We start from the raw sequence: 22,314 nt of genomic DNA on the forward strand, positions 1-22,314 counted from the left end.
AGTCTGCAATTGCTCTGTGTCACTGGTGATGGGGGACATATAATGTTCCCTCTGAAAGCCCTACTTTCTCAAGCAGGGCTTTCTGGTCTCTCTGGAGAGATGCTGCTGCGACTGTATTTTAATTTGCTTTTGGGTCCCAAGATACATCAGGCAAGAGGACCTCACTCTGGTATTTTGCACTACATACTTGCTTCTCCAGAGTACTGTCATTTTTCAGAGCAAATGCCAATAAAAAGGGCATGATGTCAGGCATTCCATCTGCAGGATGTGGGGCGCTCCTCCATTCCTAACCACAGACTGATGGATGCTTCTGCTCCATCCCTCCCAGAGGGAGCATTACAGATCCTTTCAACGCCCATCCCCCCAGTTTCAGTAAAGATCCACTGACACTTGGTGGAAAAAACAACATTGTATTTGATTTACAATTAACAGGATTTACAAATAATGAAAAAGAAACAGATTAGCCATGAAATTAGGATGCCTTTGTAGATGAAAGAATAACTGGCAAAGCACCTCGCTGTAGAAGTTGTATAGCTCAGTCCTAAACAGTATAAAATAAGTTACAGCCCAGGCAGGTTCAGGAATGATTATAGGCAAATGCAAGAAGTCGAGTACAAGCAAACAAAAAAACTGCTCACAGCCTACTGGGCAGGAAACCAGTTCTGGTGAGGCTTTTGATTTTCAGAAACTGAAGGAAAGGCCCACTGACAAATACTAGGAAATTTTCAAAACGGGAGAGAAAAAAATATCAACAGACAGTAAAAGTCAGTATGTGACAACCTACTAGGCAGGGAGAGCTGGGGGCAGACACTGCATTAGCTTGCTGAGAGTCAGCAGAGTCCGGGTGTTTGGCAGGACAATGAACGAAGGAGTACAGATGGCAGCACTTCATTAAAATGCTACTTTACTGCCAAAAACTTGCAAGACAAAGAGAAGTAAAGTTCTCTGATGTGCAATACAGCAATTTAAGAAGACGTACCTAACTTTTTGATTTGTACGGCGCTTACCTATATTGTAAACACACACTTTCTGACAAGGTATTTCAATTTTCTTTGCTATGGATTATAGTGTATATTCAATCAAATGCAGCATTCCAAGGCTCAAAACTGACTGAGTGGTTTTCAATAGTTGGGTATATGATTTTTTCCAATATCATAGTATTTTACATCACAGATACAATAAAAACAAGTGATGGTATTTCTAGGACAGTTCCAAGATTCAAATAAAAAATCATCAGAACCATTCTAAAATAGGGTATTATACATAATCGTGTTAAACAGCACACTCTCGGCAAGCAGCTAATTACAAGCATTCTGCTGGTCATGTTTTTCACACAAAAGTCATTCAATAGCACATAAATACTTATTTTTCTGATCTGCTTCTTTTTACAAAACCATTCATCAGATTCACAGAATTAGTACAAGTAAGGCACATTAGCATATATCATAAAACTCACAATAATAACAAAGAGGTTTAAAGTTTTAAGGACTGATTCCTTCTTTGCAGTGATTTCTGAACCGAACAAGACTTCATCAGTAGAACTCTTCTACACTGATATTATTCTTATTTCTTTCACAGCCAACTGTGGTGGGTGCATCACCATTGAGATAAATAATTAAATTTAGAACCACGTGTGGTAGCAAATCCCATTTTTAGATCTTGCAGAGAAATCAGACACTTTGTTCGCTATGTTCATTATGAGCAGAGACCAAGTTTTAGAGCTCTATGGAAGTCAATTTCCAGTTATCAAAATAAAAGGAGATATTGCATGTGTCTCTGAGTATGTTATTGTTTTCCTAGTACAAATATTGCTTAAGGTAGAAAGGATGCTATGGGATTGAATTTACTTGCATAATGAATTCTAAATGCTGATGTCTCAGATTCTACTAAAACAAATGCACGAAAGGTTTTTCTTCTTCCACCCCCCACCCTGCCCCCAACCAAAGGACTCTCTTTCCCACAGAAGATTCATTTACACACAACACAGCTTTTAATTAGAAGCATAATTTACAGTAAAAATTCTTTACATTACACCTCTGCTATCAAAAAACCATGAAATCTTTCATTTAAAGTTGTAATTATACATTAAAAAATAGAACACTATTTCCTTAACAGGAAGAATGAATTTGAACATCTTCAGATCAGATTTCTTTATTGCGGCTTTTGAGTCAAAGGTCAGTCACTTTATTCTCTAGCGCAGCTGCTATTTGCTGTAAACGGAAGGCAAGCTGCATTTTTTGTGCAGCTGGATCCTCTTCAAGTGCATTTATAATCTGGAATATATAAACACAGAAAGTTTAGAATAATTTAGCTTAAAATGTATGACACAGTTCCGAGACCAAGTGTTTGATACTACTTTGGTTGTAAAGAGTCTTTTGCAATCACTCTGTACCAAAGTCCATCTATTAGGTCTCATGTTCTATTTTTCCACAAAGACAGTAAAAATTATTGTCTCTGTTGCTTTATCTAAGTTGCTGTAATGTTTCCCATTATGTTGGGATATAAGCAAATTAATAGGTAGTACTTTATCTTGTAAAATATTATGTTCCAAGATGGAGCAGGCAGGGGAATCATTTCCTTAGAGCTATTAAAGAAACAGTGCTTTTGCATACAGTGCACCCTACAAAGCTTAAGGATCATTTACCATCAGTAATTATATCCCATCCCCATGAGCTGTAGCTATGAGCAGCTCCTGGGTGGTCCATGCACAGGCATGTGCTAGGACAACGGAAGGTCTCCTGTGTCTGTAGGCAATATGAAGAATAAAGCCGGCAGCTCCCTTTTGGCTCTCGCCAAGAAGTGCCAAGACTCTGGCCCAGCACAGCGTAGTTCAGGAAAGCAAACAGCTCCTCAGAGGAGCCCTCAGCATCCCACAGCCTCTGCTGTACAGAATATATATAAGAGGATATGACTCTTAAGACACAAGGGATTTGAAAACAAGAGCCAGTAAAGGTCAGCTGTTATGAGAAGGTTTTTCTTCAAATAGAGTTTTTAGGGCTTCCCAGATCAAATCCAAAAGGTTTTGAAAGGTTTTCATTTCCACCATCCTTTAGGAAAACTTTCCCACCAGCTATTAGATTTCTCCATTAGAAAAATGTGTTACGTGACGAAACCATTCCTTTTCTACAACTGGCTTTATTAATATAAGTCTGACAGTGTAATCAAGCAGAAACCTTTAGTACTGTTTAAATACTATATCAACTTGCAAGTACAAAGATGGAAAAATGGAGTTTGCCTGTCACTGCCTGTGGTTCTTAATACTTTTTGAACATCACTGACAATGGAGATTAATGCAGTCAGAATAAATCTAGCCAATAATTTCATTTTGAAGGGCTGGTACAGTGTTTGCATTTCCAACACTGGAGTAAATTTGTTTAGAAATAATTATTTTAATGAGTTTGTTTTTAAAGCATGAAAATATTTTTAAAAGACAGACTTAATAAATACTTATTGCAGTATTTAAACTGAGCCTGATTTAATTTTATATTGTTTCCTTAATTTAAACAATTATATCTAGCTGTAACTCCTTAAATCTAGACTAAATAATTAATGATTTTCTCTACTGGTGAATATATCCTTCATATAAATGTGGACAATTAGAATGTACCCACTCAGTCATTGTCAAGCCCTGCAGAGATGCAGAAGGTACAGCACATGCTGGGAACAACTGTGTCAGTAATAAAGACAAGGGCAGCTGCAAAATGTTCCAATTTATGCAAATTAAAACATTTTCATGGAAAATAAATAAGCTTGATTAATTTTACTGAATGGTTCTTGACAGATTATCTCCACAAGTCTGAATTAGCAGCCTTTTCATCAGATGCACCTCATTGTTACACAGTGATGTACACGGAAGGGAAGAGCTGCAGCTACGTACTGGGGTGTGTTGGCCTGCCACTGATGAGGTCCCACAGGCTGGTGGCTCTGCCTGAGGTGTGGGTGAATAAGGGATTTACAGTTCAGCTGTCATTCAGGGCCCTCAAGTGTTTTTGTAAGAGTTCAAACTACGGACACATTTGGGAAGGCACTGAAAGCCAGCTTAGCACTGGTGATGAGGGGTGAGGCAATGCCAAGGGGGTGGCCTACATTCCTCTGGCTACTTCTCCCACTGACCATCATTGCAAGACGTCTCAGGGTGATTTGATTTTCCCTGCTTGCATCTGTTTAAAAGCTGTGACGGGCTGGCTGCTCCTGTATAAAGCAGCTGCAGTGAAAGATGCAACTAACTGTCTTTAGTGCTAAATGTAAGTGAAAACATGAGCTGTGCTGAGGTGCAAGACTAAGCGAATAGAGCTCACATGTACTGTGTTACTTTTTGATTCAGCATCTGTTCTTACTTACTTGAATTCTAAGAGTTTTCTGGAGGCATTCATTTCCATGGAAACCTTTGAATAAAAGTTTCCTTCTCTCTTTTTGTCTTCAGATTAAGTTTGGAGAGCCATAGCCACAGCCCAGCTACTCTGGGATATTCTTTGTCCCCCTTTCCACAGAGTGTGAAAAACCAAAGAAACTTTTTAAACTGAAGCTGTGAGCCTGCTTTTAAATCAGGCTACATTCAACAGTTACTCTGGTTTACTCTAGGCAGGCACTTCACTTGGCATGGCAAAACAGGGATGGTACCATGCATGTAAGTTTAAGGAGCATTTTAACTAATAAAAAGGTCATGGCTCCAATACCGACAAGCAAAACAAGTTTAATGGATTTTTCCTAATAAAAAAGCACACTGTCTTGAAACCTGATATAGCTCTGATGACTTTTTGCTCAGTGACATTGTTATATACTTATTAGGATGGCAGAACTGAAGAGAAATGATTTTTAAAGATATTTATCTTTCAGATCTTGTTTAACTATCCATTAAACTATCCCTACCAAAACCAGATAGCCATAATGAAATTGTTCATTTATAAGGACATTATCTTGACCAGTGTAATTGCCAAGCAGGGTATATTACTGCAAGGATTTTGTTCAGCATTGCTTTTACCTGATTTTTTAGTGAAATCCAGAAGTCACTCCTTTAGACTAATGTCAGCTTTCATACCCTTTTATCATTGATATTAAAGCATGAAAACAAAAGCCATAACTTACCTCATCATAGTATTTGTTAGTGTACTGGTAGAGTTGGTGTAGAGCCACAAGCGTGTTTAAGGAATCAGTATGTGCCTGTTAACACAAGCAGGCAGCAAACATATCAAAATAGGATCACACACAGCTAAAAATTATGCACATGCACAACTGTTGGGTACAATTGAAAGAATTTCCAAATGCAAGCTCTGGGTTGAACTTTTGTTAAATGTCACTTGGGGCAGAGAAAAGGAGTGAGAAAACTTCTGTTTGGTGATTTTTAGATCAAGACTTTCCCTCTGGTATTTTTCCAGCCTGCCCACAACTCTTAACATTGAAGTTGGAAGATATTTTGAACTCTGAACGCCAAACCACAGGCTACAGCTCAAACATCTGTTAGCAGCATGGGTATGAAAAGCTAAAGCATTTACTCAGTACAAGCTACATATTGTTGAGATATTAAGCCCTTTCTCCAGCTGTTTTTACATCCTAAAAATTATTCACACCTCACTACACCAAAGGTGTAATGCCTCAATATCATGTCCTCATGTACATTTGGAAAAAGCCACGTGAAACATGAAGATAGAAAGGTAGGTGGTGGTGGTGGTGGGGGCACATGGTGAGAATAGAGAGAGAAAGGACTTCAAATGAAGTAGGAAATAGCCCTTCCATTACCTTATCTTCCCCCTGCCTCCACACATGACCTATTTAGTGAATGTGCTCTACCTGTTCAAACAGATGTTCTTCATTCAAATGTGCAGGATTCAAGTCTCTAGCTATTCCTTTAGTCTTTTAAGTTAGTTAAGAAAATGGAGAATTGCAAAATATTGCTACTGGCATAAATTATTACCCTAGGGATAAAGCAGCAGAGAAACATCCATCTTCCCTTGCTCTATAAAAGTCACTTTTAGAGCTGGTCAAAATTTGCAGTGTTCAATCACTCTTCCATATTAATTTTGATCATAATTTATAATGAAAATAGAAAGGAAGAACATAGCCTGTTAATGTTAAAACATTATATTGAATTTACTTTTAATCACCAAACATTTTAATTTTATATATATCTCAATTTATGTAATAAATAAAGTGAACTGTAAAATGAAATGTCACTGCAAATGAGTTTTGTAGTGAATGACTGAAAATAGAAATGCTCTCATGAGGATGTTGATCTGCAAAATGTTAGGTCCTAAGGGCACTGAAATAAACAAACCACAAAAAATTCCCCAAACATCCTCCTTACGCTAGAACTCTTCAACTAAATTAAGCAAATGAGCAAACCAGCCGGTAAATACTCTGCCTTCTTGCTCAGGCTAAACAACATCTTTAGGACTGGTGAGGCACTCTCTGGGTTCTCCAAGTTAAATAGAGTGCTTCAAAGGCAAGAGCCTGCCCGAGCTGAGCTGAGCTGCAGAGCAGACAGGCTCTTTCATGACTGAAGCAGGTTTTGTAACGACTTTGTTCCACCTGTCTGCAACTGAAGTCCCAGACAGCAACCACCACACTCTGCTCTTCTCCACCCGAGGTAACCCAAATAACCTACATTGCTAAATCTGCCACTGAGCAAGCACACGATGAACTTCTCACATGTAGCATACAGCAGAAGTATTGCCCCTCTACAGACAGTTCTAAAATATGCTATACTTAATGTCCATGCCTCTTCTTTAATTTCTGGAATCTAATTTTTGCTGTGGTAGAACTGTGAATTCAGTCACTACTCATTTTCAGTATGATCAATGCTAAAAACCCTTTATATGCTGCGGAGAGAAAGCACAGTTCAAGAGTGCTATAATTTTTCCACAATGGATGTAAAAAATCCAAACACTGTGCTCTGTTCTTTGCATAACTCAGATAGATTAGTGACAATAAGGATTCTTGATTCCATTCAATAATCAACATTTCAAAGGTCCAACAGACATGACTACAATGAACAGGAGTATTTCTGAGATTTATGAAATAACTCATCTGATATTTGCACGTACAAAAAACCCTCTTTGTTGAGATAGAAAGAGAAGACAACAAAAAGCAGTGTTACACTTGACTCCACTTTCACTAGAAGAAAATGGATTATATTCTTACCCTAGAAATCTCTGCTAGATGGGTATTCATGTCTTGATCACTCACTGGCACCATCTGACGAATACCTTTGTAATAACTTAAAAAAGATTTTCAGTTAGTAAAATAAAACGAGTCTTTCTGGTAATTCTGCCATTATTTCAAACATACTCTACCACAACAGACCAATGATTCCTTCAGTAATCCTGCCTTCCAACATTAGAACTTTTGCAGTAGAGGTAAATCTTACCTGATTGTACAGGAACGCACCACAGGAAAAAAAAATCTATAATTTTGATAAGGATTATTTTAGGTCTTAAAACTGGCAAGAGTTTTTTTCTGTGGCAGATCTTCCATGATATTAACAAAATTTCCAGTTAGCAAATGAATAAAGCCAGAGACAGCACAGAAAAAAAAATGTTTCTGAAAATGCTTTTAGGATTTGGTCTCTACTGAGTTATGGAAGTGCAGCATTTGTTAGACAGATCGTGTGGGCAGCAACTATGACTGCAGAAAAAAGCATCATATTTTCTCTTGAATAAATCTATTCATCTGTCTGTACAGACAAGAATATGCACTGGGTCCTAATGGAGCTCCATTTCAACTCTGCCAATGCCACCACCAAGGAGATCTTTAAACATTTGGGTGTAAAATTTTTAATATTTGACAACTGACTTTGACTATGTCAGTATTCCCTTTTCCTCTTACATAAGCTTAAAATCCTAACAACCGAATAAGCATGAAAAGACTTAATACTTACTCTTCCACCATTTTCTTATAGTTAGAGATTTCTTTTGCATAAAGTAATTTATTACTTGGAGAATCCTGAAAAATTTAGAATACAGAAAAAATTAGTTATTTAGGAGCATTTAGGAAGCAAAAGAAAGTCAAGAATGTAAGACCAAGCCTTTATATTCAAATACACTTGAGCTTTACAGATCTTAACATTTGGATACTTATTAACATAGTATTAGATTATTAGATTATAGATAGATAATTTCATAAAAAGATGATGTTTACACATGATATTATTGCTGAATTTTACAAACGTATCAATGCAAGGTGATAATAAATTATTGGTAGACTTGAAATAATGAGTTTTTAAACATGCTTTTTATAAAAGCAGTTGCTATTTTTTCTTTTTTAATAGTATCAATTGGCAGACTACATAGAAATACTGACAGTTCACCAACCTGTTAAGTGGTGAAATGTTAACTTCATTATAAAACTAAAAAGAAACTATCAAGGTTGTATCTCCTCAGAGAGTGGGTATTGTCTGTGAAGATGCCCTTTGTCTCGTCAGGCATGAGCATAGTCAGGATGTAGAATGCAAATCACTTACTCTGCTTAATTTGTGCTCTGTTCTTGTGCAAGCATCCATGAAAGTCTGTGCAATGACTGACAAGGACGCATCCACTACTTCGTGAACATGAACATCAAAGATGAAATGGGGATTTTTCAGTATGTTTACCCAGAATCTAAGAGGCAGGCTACAAAGCAAGGAAAAAGATAAATAATCCTTTTTACACAATAAATATTCTAAAACAAGGAAATCACATGAAATTAAGTAAAGGTTTTGCATTTTCATCTCTTCACAACAGTGATGTTTAGTATTATATTTCAATGTTTATACAAGCTTGTCTGGGTTCCATGCCTGAAAACCATCTCTTTACATCTCTCAGAAAAACTCATATGAGGTCCTGAGTGCCCAAAGAGCAAGGAAGGATGTATGCATGGTCAGAGAAACTATCAAGTAGTATGTATGAGATTTTATGATTTGACAGGTAAATCCAGTCCCATTTACCTCTTGCTTTCCTCTTCTCTGAGGAAAGACAAAAAGTAAAACATGGTAAATCTGCCAGTGACAATCCCATAGGTAAACTGGTTTCATTTTTTGCCGCTTCTAGGTTTACAGGTAATCTTTTTCATCACACAAACATAGTATCTCAATTCAAATTCTGAGGATTATAAATGAAATTTATTTTGATTTGCAGTAAGAGTGTTAGTATATACCTGGGAATTATACTCCTATTTCTCTGCAATACACGACTCTTTTCATACCGTACCTGTTTGTTTTCCAGATGTGAATAGTATCTTCATCCTTGATGTCATGTTTTTCTGCTTGCTCATCAAGAAAGTCAAAGAAGTACTTCACAGCTGGTGGCACCACATGGTTTGAGTTGAGCACACTATGAAAGAAGTCATCTACAAATTGCTGAAGTGTACCCTAAACACAAATTTTAAAAAATCAGTTACATTTGTGTTAGAAGCTGAACTCAACATCTTTTATTCCAATGGACATAATCCAATTGCTGTCACTGATGGCCTTTATTCTGAGTGCTAAGAGTGACAAAAAGCAAACAATTTCTTAGAGCAGTGACTTTGTTAACTGCCAACACAGGAAAAACCTTCTAAAGCACAATTTTATGTTCTACACTCAGTGGACTTCACCAGAGATCCTATGGTTTGCACCTTCTACTTGAAGTTTACACCTTCTACTACGTGTACCTACTACTTGACAGAAAAAACAGAAGTTGGTTGCTATGTTCAGGATCGTTGTGCACATAAAATAATTTTTAGCCACTTTTTAATGGTTTTGCAGCTTTCCAGTTTCTCTAACAGCAGAACAGTGCAATTTCTACAAAGAGACTGAGATGAAGAAATACCAGTAAGCATTTACCCTTTTTGTTTAAGGGCAAGCACCTGGGCCTTATCAGACATCCAATCTCACTCAGCTTCATGAGATCCACAGAGCCCAAGGAGTGAGGTGTCCAGAAGAGCTGTATTCTCGGATTCCAGCATCTGCCTGGATCTTAGTAATGGTAACCTCAGAGACCATCCCCTTGTTTTAGAGAGGACCCTCTTGAGGCCAAATACAGCTCATCTCCAGTCAACTTATTGGCCCTACAGACACCTTTGAAGGGCTGCATCCTCTTTCCAGCCATGACTCCAGCTGACAGCCTCCAAACAGGGAAGGGACCCAGATGGCAAGGAGCTCTAAGACATTCTACTTCAGCCAGAACACACAAGTCCCAGGGCTGAGGGGGTAGTTGTGATCTCAGCTGTAATCCCTCACCAACATTTTATGAGTCAGTAAAGCTCCAGACTTCATAATAATCTATAAAATGGCTATTGGGAATACAAAGAAGTGGCTTTATTAACAGAAGAAAGGCAGGCAAGCATCTTTTTGGCTCTTCATCCTGAGTGTATGTCATCTATCTGAAGACTTTCCTTTATATCCACTTCCATGCTTGGACAAGTGGCCTTAGCTGGAGCCAGACTGACTTAATTTTCACAAAAGGAGCCTGGCTTTGTGGTCATGAAACACATTATTCTAAATTCTAATTATTTCTCCAAGGATAAGTGTTTAAAAAAATTATTTTGTTCATTATCAATTCTGCAGTAAAGGCACAAAAAATACTCTAAAAAGACTATTATTATTTGGAAACTTCTTTTTTGGGTTTTACTAGAACCTTGACCACATCCAAGAACAGGGAAATATAACAGAAAATATAGGAGTTTATAAAGCATCAGTACAAAAGAAAACCCAACAAAGTATTTTATCTAAACAGGTGGCACAGAGCAGAATATCCGTGTTTGTCTTGCAAGGAAAATCCTTCTTTAGTGAACACGTAATCATGGCTCTCAGCTTTGATCAGGAGTTGTACGTTATCTCTTTCCCAATAATGTTCCTCATATTAATCACTTGAAGCCTTGAACACCAGCTTGTATGTACATAACACACATTCCAAATTGCCGACTAACACATGACTAAAGTGTAACTACAACACATCTGAGCCCTACCTTCACAGAAAGAAGTCTGGTCAGGTAGATTTCTGTAATAGCTTTGGTCCTCTCTTTTTCTTTCACACTGCCCCGCTTTGATTTACCTTCATCCATTTCATCCACTGGCCGGACTAAATGCCAGACCTTATTTTCATCTTCCAGGAGTGCATGCCCTAGAAGCAGTAATTGCAATAATTATAAAAACACCCAATCCCAAAACACCAACATAAAAGTAATCATATACATATATACATGTTGCCTATCATTAACATACCTGTCCTCTTGCCAAGAGGATTTAGATTACTCTGTTCCTGTCTAACATATACACTCAAATACTAAATGTTCAGTGGCAGAGAGCTGAAAAAACTTGGTTTTATCAAAACCAAAGAGAGAGGAAAGAATCACACAATAGGAAAACTTCTATTTGGTCATTGTCCTGGTTCAAGCCAGGACAGGAATAATTTTTGCAGTAGCCAGGAGGAGTCATGGCTGGGACACAGAGGTTCTGTATCGCCTCATCTCATTGTCACAGGTGGGAAGAGAGTCTCCTCTGGGGAGAAGGGGCTCCTTCCAGTGAAGTAAGTGTGGAGGAGCAGTGGGGTAATGCAAGTTTCAAGCTGGAGGGAGCAGTGGGAGTAGCTTAACTCCCACTGTAGCATAGATAGCATAGACGGAGCAGTCAGGTACTGTCTGTTTTGGGGGTTTCCAGTTGAGCAATAACGTTTCTTTTCTTATATCCACTGACATTAGTTTTCTTTTCTCATCTCTTTGCTGTTTCCAGTAAATTGTTGTTATCTTAACCCATGAGTTTTACCTTTTGTGCCTCCCATTGTCCTCTCCATCCCACTGCAGGGGAGGGAGAGGTGAAGGGGGAAGTAAGCAAGCAGTGCATGGCTTGGAGTGGTAGAAGACTAAATTGGATAATACCTTTCCTAAATCATGAGAGTCATGTAAACACAGTATGTCTATGTTTTGGGGTTCACACAATTAAGTTATTTTCTTCTTTGGGAATTCACAAAGACATGATCAAGTTATAGAATCTTAGCTAGATTTGACCTCATAACCACCACAGAAATACAAATTGCAGCCTAAAAACTCCTGGTACAACCTTTTATCTAGGTAACACCATTACAATTCACATCTTTACCCCAGTTACTGAGGTGAAAGTATGGTACCTCAGTTCAAACCTTCCTTTTATCAGCATTTGATAAGCACCACTTGACTTTGTAGCTGAGTGGAAGAAAAATACATCTCTGAGATGTTATGAACTCCAGCAGCCAGAGATAATAATTGAAGCAAATTAATATACATTATAATAAGATTTTTTAAAAAAAAAATCGTTTGTCAGCATTCATAGTTTAAACCAGAGGGAGAGACTCACATCAAGTCTGTTACAATAAAGGAGAAACAGGAGTAAGCACTTGGATAATAATGGATGGTTACAGTGCCTCATTGTGCTACCTGGGGCTTGGCTCTGCACCCTGGACCAACGATCACACAGTGGATAAAAGCAGTTTTGCACTTTGACATCATATTATTGTTCAGACAAACTCCATGCCTAAAGAGCTTCTGTTACAGACAGCTCTAAAAGAGATGATAAAATTGTTTTAACTTGCCATTAATATTCCTTGAAAAGGATTTCCGTGTCACTTGCAAATCTCTTGGTTTTGTTTGTTCTTCCTTTAATTCCTGAACTTTTGCATCTACTTGGCATAGTGCCTACAATCAATGGTGCTTTTCCAGTGGAAGTTATTGAGCCAGTACATTTAAAATAATTGACATCTTAAAAATATGGAAGTTATTTTTCCCATAAAAATTGTGATTCAGGCCCACTGTACAAATTATTTTGCATTCTGCTAAGTTTTATGCCTTAATATGCACCTCTAACATAACTGAGTCCCAGTTACAGCACAAAATATCAGTTTTTAATTGCATTAACTTTGACCATAATAGTTAATTGCTAAGTTCCTCAACAGTTATATTAAATTTCCCAGCTTGTATGTACATTCAATATTTTACATCACAGGGGAAAATAACATTTAAGAGTAATCTGGCTAAGCCAACACTTTTGCTTGAATCTACTTTATATATTCTCATGAAAAGCATTAGTTATGCAGTCTTCTGGGACATTTACTTCTTTTTAACAAGGTAGGGAAGAAATATAAATCCCACATTAAATCACATTGTCCTTTGAGAGTCCTTAATTCAACTTGAAGTTCATGTGAATGAAGTCAGAAGAAATAGAAGCTATCACTTTATTTTGAAGCAGTTGTGATTTCACAATAGATGCCATTCATGGCAATCAACTGTCTGTACTGTAAGAGTACTGCTGGGCATGAAGTATGGAATTTCTTTTGCAATCCCAGTTATTTACTTTTGGAAATTAAAAGATCAAATCATACAGTTAGACCAGAAATTATATGTCATGCCTTATGTCAGTTGTTTGGTACACTCCTGCTTCCTCCTTTGAATCAAAGGAATTTATTCTCTCTTTGCCCTCCTGATGGTACGTGGTCCAGTTTAACTTTGGACAGAAAAGGAAACTTCTAAAGGGGTTTCCATTGAAATCACTGGCTCTTACATGCAGCTGAGTTTGTTTTATGTTTGTTTAGCAACAGCAGAATTGGTTACTATTGCAATAGTAGTTATTTCATAGGAAAGTAAGGATCAAGAGACTACAGCTCAACCAGATGAACTACTGCAACCTGAAGATCTCACTTCATTGCTATAAATAGCAAGAAAGAGGAAGAGAAATTCAGAATGTGGACCAACAAAACATGTTAGCAATATAGTTGCTAAGAGAAAATAACAGTTCTATGAGATAATATTTTCCTCAATGGGAAAGTAGGAAATGAAGAAAATAAAATATAGGGGGAAACACCTCCTTTCTATCTCCTTAGTCATACTAAGCATCAAGTTGTAAGTAGGAAAAAGATTGTGCCCAGGGTGTCAAATGCTTCTCCCTGAGCTCTTTGTCTTCACCCTTAGGCATTCTTTGGCCAATATAAAATAATTACTGGGGTGCTGGGGAGTGTTAATGGCAAAAATTGACGGTGCTGACTAATTACAGTGGTAGGAACCATGATGTAAACATCGGGCAACGCAGCCCCTTTCCCCTTGTGCGACCTGCAGCAAATTATCTTCCTTCCAGTCTCCCCTACCTCATGAATACTGTTCCATGGAGATGGTGGAAAGGCTTCTCTAACAGATCTGCTAATTAGTATTTCTGATCTGCAACCCTGTGTCTATTTTTATTCATCATTAAAAAAGAAAAAAAACCCCAACAAAACAAACAAAAACAAAAATCCCAAAACTTAATATCAGGGAAAAAAACACCCAAAATAACAGAATGTGTTATTTTGGTTTATAGTTCAGTACAGAAATACTAGTATGAAACCACTGAAACCATTCTCCTTTTTGATACAAATTAGTAACTACATTTATTGTCTCCAGAAGCAAAAGATGCTGCATTTAATTTGTCACAATCTTCAGCTTCCAGTGTCTTCCTGTTAAAAGCTCTAAATAAAAGCAGCACAGAAGCAATGCCAGGAGTTAGAGCAACATCTCTGAACATGGTTTTACATTTTCGGTCGGTGCAAAGCCTCCTTCTTTGGCTGACAGTCAATGGCTTCAGCTGACACTTCTCAGTGCAAAAGGTGCAAGTTAATGAGACTGAATGAAAGAAAAGTCACGTCATCACAAGCCTCATTCATAGTCAGGATAGGATTTCTGTTTATTCAAACCTTGTAAATCCCTGTGCCATATAATGTGAATATGTGGGAGGGAAAGCCTCTGATCCTCTCTCCCTTTTATACAACGTGTCTCACAAATCGTGGTCACAGCAGGCTCTCACTTTGTACCAGCTTTGTAACATTTTATAGCTTTCCAACAGAACAAGTTGGCACCAGATAGCTCTGAGGACCTTACAGGGCTAAAAAAAGCAGGGTAGCTTGGCATGAAACACTGTCATTTCAAATTTGTACACTACCATAGTGCAAGACAGGTGTAGAGAGAAACATGGTGGAAGCTGTTAGCACTTGATACTTGGGGATTTGAATTCTCTCCAGACTTTTCTCTAACATACAAGAGCCCTGTGTAACAGCACTGTCCCCATAAGTCTGCTTTTCTTTTCGATTTAGTATGCCACACAGATAACTAATGAATTCACCTTGGAGTACAGATTATGCTTGTTCAAACAGCTTCACCATACTGAATAATATTGAATGATATAATTGCAGAGAAGGAGGAAAGAAAAAAAACCTAACCCAAGAGAAAAAGATCTGGTCCTCTAGTGCCTGCCACAGGGGTAGAGAGGTGAGGAAGATGAAGATTGGCAGTGCAGACCAGAAGGTTGACCACTATTCTACATCAAGAAAGCAAAGCAAGTTAAGGGCACCACCAGGCTCCATTCACAGTCCACTCCACTTATTTAGGAGTGAGGGGACCATAGCCCCACCTACCAGTGCAACCAAACTGAACAGGGACTAGGAATAAGCACCTGGCTGCACTCCACTGCATTCTATATTAAACTGGATGGCTTTTTAAGTTAACATGCTGAGTTGGCACCTGCTGTGACAGAACAGTCACTGCTTAGCCACCTGTACCAAGCACTTGGAATAAAAGGGTGAGGATAGCAGCAGCAGTGTAGACATGACCATTAGGAGACTCTTCTTTCTGGTGCAAAATAGTCTCAAAAGAAAGAATTCAGGAGGACAGGGTAAAAAGTAAGCAGTAAGTAATTCTGCCCATCTTAATTTCCTGTCCAACACTCAAAACAAATGAAAGTCTGAACCCTTCTGCTAAATAGCCATATATGTCAGAGCTATCAGCTGAGACCCAAGTTTTTGAGAAATGTATATTTCTGGCATATTATTTCCAACCTGTTTAACTGCCTAGCCCTCAAAACGTATTAAATATAAGATCAGTAAATCTGTTTAAAGGAATGAAACTATTAGGTAGTAATGGCCTTTGCAATCAGTGCTAGAGAGAAAAGCATATCAAATGAGTTAATGAGAGGAAGAATGATCTCAACGATTATTGTTCCATAAATCTAACTTCTACCTTATGTAAAATAACTGAATATAAGAATAAAAGAACCCCAGAGAAGTGGAACATCTGAAGTCAGTAAAGGAAATACATGTAACAAAGAACATATATTCACAAGTAAATACTGCCATAAAAATCTGAGAGCGTTCAAGGCTGTAATGGATATTGTGTCTCAAGATATTTTGAAATATAGAAAATTGTTCTAGACAGAATACTAACACACAAAAGTAAAAGCTTTTAAGATGGGATAAGCTAACAGGTTGTCTTCTGTGTTGCGAAGTCCAGCATACTGTAGCAGACAGCAATACAAGAATTATGCAGCAGATGCATTAGTGACGTGAAAGAAACATTACAAGGAAATTCCTGATGCTCACTTACAGAGGATTGAAAACCTCAAAAAGAGCAAAGGAATTGTGAAAAATGGTGCATCTAATAAAGAGACAAAATGCATGGAATGATCAAAGTCAAATAAAAAGCCCTGGGAAAAAACAAGCTGGTGAAACATCACTCAGAAGGAAAGGAGACGCAAAATCTGAAGGTACAGAAATGAGTTTGCAAGGCAACACAGTTGTAACACATACCACAAAAAATTACATCAGATTTATTATGTCACAGATAGGGGGGCTAGTCTCCACTGTGGTTCACTAGAACACTGCATTTAATTCTCAGTCTAATAAGAAGTGAAAGAAATTTTAAGAGGAAATGTGAGTAAAGGCTTAAGAAAGGAGAAAAAGAGATAAAGCTCTGGAAGTTGAAATGTATAGTTTGACTATAGATGTAGTGTGATTGCAAAACAAAATATGGAAGGAAATGTTTAAACAAGAGTGCTTTTTATTAAGTTGGGGTTTGTACTCACAGCAATTATCGTTAAAATCCTAGGGTTTAATACTTTTATAATGAGGGAAAAGAAAACCAGTGCAAGTGTACAGTGGGTAACACACAACAAATAAACCCTATATAGTCTAGTAGGAAATATCTAACTCCATGGAAGTGCTTGAAAAACAAAATCAAAATGGCAGCATCACCCTGTGGTTTTGGACATCTGGTCATCTTGGGAGGTAGGGAAGCCAGAAGACACTTACTTTCCCCTGGGACATCTTGCTGATTATCCTCTGGCTGCTGGGAAATACCCATTTTTGATAAGATGAGCGTGGCACCATCTCGGACCTTTGAAAATAGAAACACAGAGCTATTCTTTGAAAGAACCACACGCTACTAAATCTCTTTCTTAAACTGTAAACTGGGGTTTCTGTGATTGGTTGTAGGGAATCTATGACAAATGCTAACCTTCCTAGGCTTCTTGGGCAACTGGCTCTGCAATTCAGAACAGACTCCCTCCCACTCTCTAAGATCCCATCAACACCTCCTCTGAGATTACTGAAATGTTAGGAGCATCTTCAATGCTTAAGTTGTTCCTCATGGGTGCCCTTTGGACAAAGATGGGGTCTGTCATGAAGAATCAGACCTGCCTGTGTTCTCAGGGAAAACTAAACCAATCTCTTTTCCAATCAGGATTAACTGTTGCTAGAAAGCAATAAATAGCATAAAAATAAAAGACAAGTGGATTGCAAGTGTGTGGTAGAGTGCACAGTATGAAACCTAAAACAGACAATACAACAACATCATCATCTGCTCTCCTGATAGGGCTTTTGAACAAACCAGACCAACTCAAAATCTATTTAGCAGCACAGCAAGGACAAAGACAATTCTCAGGGGTAAGAAGTGCTAGAGAAAAGAAAAGATTAATATGAGACCAGCAAAAAGTTGCATGTTAAAAACAGAATTTGGATTTAGATACTTCAATGTTGAGGAAACCAAGGTACTGGCATTTAGGTTTTGTGTTTTTATATAAAATGCAGAATGTCTAGACCCAGCCTTTCACAGTCCAAACCTTTTACTGAATAGACCCAGACCCGTGTTTTTCTTTTGATTCTTTATCACAGAATCATAGAATGGTTTTGGGTTAGAAGGGACCGTCAAGATTTCCAACTCCCCTGCCACGGGCAGGGACACTTTCCACTAGACCAGGTTTCTCAGAGCCCCTTCTAGCCTGGCCTTGAGCCCTGCCGCGCATGAGGTATCCACAACTTCTCTGGGCAACCTGTATGTACCACTGAAATTTCTCTATAAACAAATAAAGATTTTATTTATTACAAGAAAACAGGTAACAGGTGTGAGCAACATTTTTTGAAACACCTTACATTGTAATGCATTAGTGTGTTGATACGTTTCCATCTGCCATCTCGTTGGGATGTCAAATCCAAGTCTGAGAGGATCTGGGCAGTAGAACCTGGACGCCATTCTAAGGGGTAATTAAAGTGAGAAAAACAGTTTTGAACCATGTGCAAAACTAACTGCTCCAAGAAAGTTTCACAGACCCACTGACACATTGTGGAACATCAAAAGAAGTAATGTCTCAATGTCTGTTTCTTATTGCTTACTAATTTGGTCTTTATTCCAGAAGTTTGCACGAGTTATTCCTAACCATGCATATGACTTCTGATTGTCTTCATTAAAAACTTAAATTCCTTCTTATAGAATTCAATAAATATATATAATAAGATCTGCTATCGGTTCAAAACAGTAGGATTTCATGAAATAGAAAAGACATTTTTAGGGGATTTACTAGGATTTTCTGAAATGAAAGAATTCAGTCTTCTACTTTCACATTAATGCAGTAATGAAAATATTGAAAAAAATATTGGTTGGAGTTTTAGTTCTAAGTTTGCTAGGCCTTTTAAGGAACACTATTTCTTTTTTTTTTTTTTTTTTTGTCAAGAAGAGAACAGCTATTTTGAAAGCCTTCAAGGAAGATGATTTTCAGAGACTAAGTGGTACATCATCTCCTAAAAGTGCAGTTCCTGTAAGTTATAATTCTTTTGAATAACCATCATTAAGGCAGCTAAAAATCAGTACCAGTTTCTGAAATTGCATCATTACTTCTCCATCAGTTAATTATCCATGCTGTCATTATCACATTAATTAGTACCTGAGATACTGACTCTGTCAGACATGAATTCATTTGTGCCAATAGTCATTAACAGGCACTTGCAATGCTGATGACAGTATCCCAAAACTTTAGGAGTCAAAAAAAACAAACTCATAAGAAAGCATTAATTTTTAAAGCATATTCAGATTGCTGCAAAATGCTGTATTTTTGCATTCAGCTGAACATGAATTGAGCTTTAAAAAAAAACACCAAAAAACAAACAACAAACCAAACCATAACCAAGCAATAAAATCCTCTTATAGACATTTTTTCAGCAAATAGTCACACAACAGATCTCACCTGTTCAATATAGTATCACAAGTAACTACATACCAAGAACTACGCTGTCAGCTTTTGGCCACTGAGAACACGGCAGATTTCGATAGACTTGGTCTATTATCTTTTCCTTTACTTGTGATATGGTATCACAGTTTAGCACTTTCACAGGTATAGAATCATTTCCTCCCTCTTGCACATATACATTAACTGTCTGTGAAGAAAAGAATGTACAGTGTTATTAAGGCAAATCAGTGCTGAGTTACCTCTGAATCTGTTCTTCTGGGTGATTTAAATGCAAATAGTATCTGAAATTCACCAAGCAATGATTATTGCAGAGCAAAACACATTTGCAATGGGAGTATGAATTATTTGAAGGATCTTTTGCTGTTATGCAGCCAACCAGCTATCATAAATTCCAGTTAATTTCTCCCACTATGACAAGACAGCAAAGATACAGAGTCGATTTAGTCATGTCTAATATGCTAATATTATTAAGTCTTGGGAGTTTATTAAAGAGAAACATGCAAGAACAAAGCAGTTGGACCACTGACTCACATTTAACCTGATAATCCTAAAATATATTATATACTGCCAAGTATTGCAGTGCCCAAATTTAATGAGTTCCCAATAATAATTTGAACTGTACTTTGTTGAACTCCTAGACTATTATGTGCTTTTGCCTTCCTTTATGCTTTCTTCATGGCTCTGGTTTTAAAGATGAGCAGACTATTCCTGTACATATGGTAATTTAACATAGCTCAGCTGATGAGCAGTGAGTAATTCAGCTCTCCAAACTTTACTTCCTGTTACCAGCTGTTCATTAGACACACACACACACACATATGTATGTACATATAAAAGTAATTTCTATCATCTTCTGTGTTTGAATACCTCATTTACTGCCTACTGTTGTCCTAATAACTCTAATAGCTCCAGGGAATACACCTAAGTACCTTATGCTAGCTCTAGCATTTTAAATATTACTGTTTTCTGATAGTATTAACATGGTTTTCTTATTATTAAAGAGAATTTCTTGAAAGCTTGTCATTTGCTAAATCTAGAATGATTTTTTTGAAAGAAGCTTTGCTATGTAAGTGTCAGTTTCAAAATAGACAAAATAAAATAAGAAAACCATGGCCAGAATACCTTCCCAGAAGGAAAAAAAAAATCAAAAAACCCAAATAGATACTATGAAAAGCCTCTTTCTTTCACTAGCTGAATCAGTATTACAGCTCAGAGCCCTTGTGGATCGTTTGCCCATCAAGTAACTTAGGAAGCCAGGCATATGTGAAGCACTGCAGCTGTCAAATACATATAGTCCTGCCAACCATAATGCCTGAATTTATCACATCAGACCTCAGAAATAAACTTGCATAGGTGGTATTTTGAAAAAGTGAAGAAAAGCTGTGCCATACGGCAGTCAAATTAAACATGATTGCACTGTCCCTTGACAGAACACTCAAACTAATCATGAGATTTCACCTTCCTTTTCCTATTAGCTTTATGGTAATTAGACATGATTTTGCTGCTGGTTCAGTATGCAGCATGTCAGTGTAACCAGTGATGCAAAACAGATTCGTCTTTTAAATAAGAACAATTAGAGAGCAGACAACTGCTCTATGCTGTACTTACCCACCTTGTCTCACTTTCAGGTAGAAGTGAAGGAATTAATTCATGCTTTAACCTACATTGGTGCACAAATGCTCCCTAACTGTTCAGAATTGCTACAACATGATCATCATGCCAAAGATTCCAAAAACTAATGGCAATAGTACCCCCTCTATAATGTTTTACCATATATATATACACACATATACATACATCTCATCAACTTCCACGCATGCACATATATCAAATATTTATTTGATGGGAAATCTGTAAGTCTGGACCAAATACTGCTACTGTACAATGTTATAATGTTTAGTATCTAGCTAATATGTGTGTTGTGCCCGCATCTGATTGCACTCACTAATTTTCTTCTTCACACTGAGTCACAGAGCTTAATTGCAGGTTCTTTTTTTTAATGAAAAGAAACAGACCAAATAAAGAATTATTGCCGTTAAGACTTACATGATGTACAGTGCAAATAAATTTTGTTTTCCATACACAACAGAAATTATAGCCAGCATTGCCAATCAGTGTGTTTTCTGTGGGTGGCACTTATAAAGATGGTACCTAAACTAATCCCCAAAAATCAGGTGAACTTAAAATTTCTTCTTGCACAACACATTCTTCATCCAGTTGCTCTAGGTCACAGTCTGATGACTTCATGAGTGCAAGTCCTACAGAACTTTTCTCCCATCAGCATCCTTTCAGAATACATAAAATGGTGATTTCCCCCCACCCCAGCCAAGGACTTAATAAAGCTTTTTATTAAATTTCTTTTCCATGCTGCATATATGTCACTGCATCTTTCTCAGTTTAAGACAACTACAAATGACTCCTAACATGTCAATAAAAAAGAAGGTAGAAAGGAAAAAAATATAATGAATTTCTCTCTGAAGGACAGTCTGTACATCTTTCATGTTCACTACACTGTACCCTGAAGTAAACCAGCAAAGACTGTCAGAAAGAGTAAAACTAGGTTTTACACTCCCTGAAGAACTAAAGAGTGGGATGCCTGAGTTTTTCCAAAAGGACAGTGATTCTGTGTTCTGGAGCATGCTGGAAAAGTGGTGGAAATTTCTGACAGTGAACAGAATTAAGTTAAAGTAGAATTCATAATAGAAAAGAACTGGACCATGGCACTGGTGATCAGATACGGGGGAGGGGGGGGGGGGGGGTTGTGTTCAGAGGGGGAGTTCCCTTGCCAGGAATGTCCATTTCTTCCCACTTGAAACAACTAACACAGGTCTCCAGAACTGGCTATAGAGGCACTGTAGGGAATTAATTTCCTGAGAGGAAATAAACAACTTTCAATGCCAGTTGGGCTGCCCATGTTCAGGAGATCTTGACTCACACAGAAAAAAAATGTAGAAAGAGGTTCATAAAGTGTTCTGGAGATTGCAGAGCCATCTCACAGAACTGCAAAGGAGCACAATTTGGTATACTAATAAAATAATCTCTAAAATGATATTCAATATGCTGATTAGCAGCAATCA

General features: G+C 37.5%; 1 protein-coding gene across 3 annotated transcripts in view; it reads right to left on the bottom strand.

Moving 5' to 3' along the window:
• Positions 1-394: 394 nt before the first annotated feature.
• PLXNB2 (plexin B2) overlaps positions 395-22,314 on the bottom strand; it is a 250,688-nt gene continuing 228,768 nt past the window's right edge. For all 3 annotated transcript variants that reach the window (XM_012568964.5, XM_030256458.4, XM_072920816.1), the window contains 10 exons: positions 19,268-19,424; positions 18,147-18,247; positions 17,028-17,112; positions 10,918-11,072; positions 9,180-9,340; positions 8,456-8,603; positions 7,874-7,938; positions 7,138-7,213; positions 5,086-5,160; positions 395-2,273 (listed from right to left, as the gene is read on the bottom strand). In XM_012568964.5, coding sequence (XP_012424418.5) covers positions 2,169-2,273; positions 5,086-5,160; positions 7,138-7,213; positions 7,874-7,938; positions 8,456-8,603; positions 9,180-9,340; positions 10,918-11,072; positions 17,028-17,112; positions 18,147-18,247; positions 19,268-19,424 — 1,128 coding nt within the window. In that variant the 3' untranslated portion in view covers positions 395-2,168. The remainder of the gene's footprint in view (positions 2,274-5,085; positions 5,161-7,137; positions 7,214-7,873; positions 7,939-8,455; positions 8,604-9,179; positions 9,341-10,917; positions 11,073-17,027; positions 17,113-18,146; positions 18,248-19,267; positions 19,425-22,314) is intronic.

The sequence above is a fragment of the Taeniopygia guttata genome, chromosome 1A (genome assembly GCF_048771995.1).
Source record: "Taeniopygia guttata chromosome 1A, bTaeGut7.mat, whole genome shotgun sequence".
Classification (NCBI taxonomy): domain Eukaryota; kingdom Metazoa; phylum Chordata; class Aves; order Passeriformes; family Estrildidae; genus Taeniopygia; species Taeniopygia guttata.